Source organism: Mustelus asterias, chromosome 11, assembly GCF_964213995.1.
Source record: "Mustelus asterias chromosome 11, sMusAst1.hap1.1, whole genome shotgun sequence".
NCBI lineage: Eukaryota > Metazoa > Chordata > Chondrichthyes > Carcharhiniformes > Triakidae > Mustelus > Mustelus asterias.
In genome coordinates, this window is record NC_135811.1 from 43,432,061 (window position 1) to 43,435,129 (window position 3,069).

A 3,069-nucleotide genomic window follows, 5' to 3' on the forward strand; every position below is an offset into this window, starting at 1 on the left:
ATCCTTGCCTTTAAGGACACAAAATCATGCTTTGATTATTTGACCTACATGCATGGTTTTCAAAATTCACATAAAATGGATGCATAACTCCATACCATAATTAGCCCAATCTGTTTTGAGGGTGGAATGTTGTCCTGGGCACCAGAACTCGATCTTCCAAGTATTTCGGTGGGCCCAGAGCTTCCACCTTGACAGCCACAAGAAGGGTACCTTTAGACAATGAAACCTTCTTTCAAAGCTGTATTGAAGATTGTGTCAATCCTGGAGTGGAGCTTTAACCCAATTTGAGATAATTTGAGACCCCATTTGTTCCAAACTTGGAACTGCTCCACTTCCTGGTACAGAGAGTAAAAAGCTGCATTAAGATGTTTTGTGATCTGCAACATCTGGAAATATAGCACAGTCCAGAAATGAAGTTTTTTTAAAAAGAACTGCCAATTTTATTATCAAAATAATGTAGAAAAATTAAATAGTGTATTAAATAAAATGAGTACTTTTCAGTTTTATTTTTCCCCCCCTCACTACTGGTATTGCACAATATCGCCCAAAGTCTCCCCAAAGTCCTGGGTTTTGTAATCCTGCCACAGTTCAGGAACAGATGTAGAGTCCGCCTGGAGAAGGATTCAATATTAGCGGGTAAAGGTAGGGCTGATAACCGGAGAGGCTTTGCTCCACACTCGAAATGGGGACAGGCTGCGGGTAGGTGGCTTGGGGGAGGCGGTGGGGACTGCTGGCAGTCTGGAGGATCCCCCGGTCATTCAGGTAATATCCAGCAAGCGAGCAGGGGGGCAGGAGGGGCTCTCTCATGGGCACTGGGTTGGTCAGCAGAGCAGGGGCAGCAAAGGAAACCGAGCACAGGTCTTGCAGCTGGCGTTTGAGCTTCATCCTGCGGTTCTGAAACCATGTCTTTACCTAGAGGAGAAGGAAAAAACATCCACTTTAAAAATGCCAATCGCAGTAACAACTTGCACATCCCACATGTCTCTAGCCCTGCAAGCTAAGATTTGAAATCATAGAGTAGAATCCCTACAGTGCAGAAGGAGGCCATTTGGCCCATCAAGTCTGCACCGACCACAATCCCACCCAGGCCCTATTCCCATAACCCCACATATTTGCCCCGCTAATCCCTCTGACACTGGGGTCAATTTAGTATAGCCACATAACAATCTAACCATTAACCGAACCCACATATCTTTGAAGTGTGGGAGGAAACTGGAGCACCCAGAGGAAACCCACACAGACACGGGGAGAATATGGAAACTCCAGAGACAGTGACCTGAGGCCGGAATTGAACCCAGCAGCAGTGCTAACCACTGTGCCACTGTGCTGCCCAAAATGGCCCCATCCTTTTATTTAGATTAAAGAAAGGCTGACAGGTTGTCAAAAGTACAGGTTTTGAGAATTGCTTAGCAGCAGAGGTTCCCCCAGACTAACAATACTTTTCACGGTCTCCCCAATACATGTGACAATAATAAATCAAATCCAGAACTTACCTGGGTCTCAGACAGATGGAGCAGGGCTGCCAGCTTCGATCTCTCGGCCGCCCCCAAGTAGGTATGCCGCTTAAACTTTCTCTCCAGCTTGTGGATCTGCTGGGCGGTGAAGGCAGTACGGACACGGCGAGGGGCGTCACAGTCTGTCTCCGATTCCACACTCCTCTCCCTCTCCTGGGCTGAATCATCCGAGCGGCCAGAATCACTCTCCGAGCCCCAGCACTCCTCACGACTGGTGGGCACTGTGTGTGTGTGGAGGGGGAACAAAAGAGAGGTGAGTGAATTGGGTGACAGCAATCTGCAAAGCAGCAAAACTTTCAGTGAGTCCATTGACTGTCTACACTTCCTGCTGCCTCGGAAAAGTAGCCAGCATAATTAAGGACAAGTAAGGATCCCCCTCACCCCAGACATTCTCTCTTCCACCTTCTTCTGTCGGGAAAAAGATACAAAAGTCTTGAGGTCAGGTACCAACCGAATCAATAACAGTTTCTTCCCTGCTGCCATCAGACTTCTGAGTGGACCTACTTCGCGCTAAGTTAATCTTTCTCTACACCCTAACTATGACTGTAACACTACATTCTGCACTCTCTGCTTTCCTTCTCTATGAATGGTATGCTTTGTACAGCGCACAAGAAAATACTTTTCACTGTATGTTAATACATATGACAATAATAAATCAAATCAAAATCTTATATTAAGTTTATCTTTCTCTACACCCTAGACTAACACTACATTCTGCACGGTCTCCTTTCCTTCTCCCCTATGTACTCTAAGTATAGTATGCATTGTCTGTACAGCGCGCAAGAAATACGTTTCACTGTACCCCAATATATGTGACAGTAATAAATCAAATCAAATTGTACTTACAGTCTGTAGCAGCCTGCAAAACTTCTTCTGGGTCACAGACCCCCATCCAAGGCACTGACCGTCTCTTTGTTTGGGTTGTGGCGTCTCCAGTGGCTGTGGGTCTCTGGTGGGTGATCTCCGGGTTGGGGTAGAGGCTGGGAAAGGGAGACACACAGGGGATGTCCTCCGTCGGGGAGTTTCTCCGCGACAAGCCATCGCGGCTGCTCTGGGCGAGCCACTCAATGGAAAAGTCCCCTCTGACCATCTCTGCAAGGCGCTTCTGACTTTCCTCTTCCTCCCCTCCCACTCGCTGACCCTTCTGGGCTGCGACCAGCTCTTTAATTTATGTGGCTTTTCCCCTCCGCGGAGATTTCCATGTGTGAAGAGACTTCAAAGGAAAGATAACGGGCAGACAATGCCAAACAATTGGCTGTAATTTAGGAAATCATTAATGTGCTCGGGTATCCGGCAAATCCGCGAATGCTGGCTCCAGCAAGTCTACGGCCCTTCTCACTGGCCTTTCCAAATGGGACATAAAATGACACATCTGAGGGATCCGTGCTGTTTCGTAAATAGGCATGATAAATAATGAAAGGATATATATTTATACACGCTAAACACGTATCGTTTTCTTTTAGAATGGCTCTCAGCAATTTGCAAAGTGCTTCCGCCGTCTTCTAGGGATGTATAATCGGCCAGGCAAACGAAACTTCAGCCAACGCTTTCAGTC

At 47.0% G+C, this 3,069-nt stretch overlaps 1 protein-coding gene across 1 annotated transcript; it reads right to left on the bottom strand.

Moving 5' to 3' along the window:
- Positions 1 to 424: 424 nt before the first annotated feature.
- LOC144500234 (homeobox protein vent1-like) lies at positions 425 to 2,604 on the bottom strand. Its single transcript, XM_078222912.1, has 3 exons — positions 2,420 to 2,604; positions 1,494 to 1,791; positions 425 to 912 (listed from the first exon to the last, which is right to left on the bottom strand). The coding sequence occupies exons 1-3, from the start codon at positions 2,602 to 2,604 to the stop codon at positions 589 to 591; spliced, it is 807 nt and encodes a 268-aa protein (XP_078079038.1). The 3' UTR covers positions 425 to 588.
- Between the last annotated feature and the right edge of the window lie 465 nt (positions 2,605 to 3,069).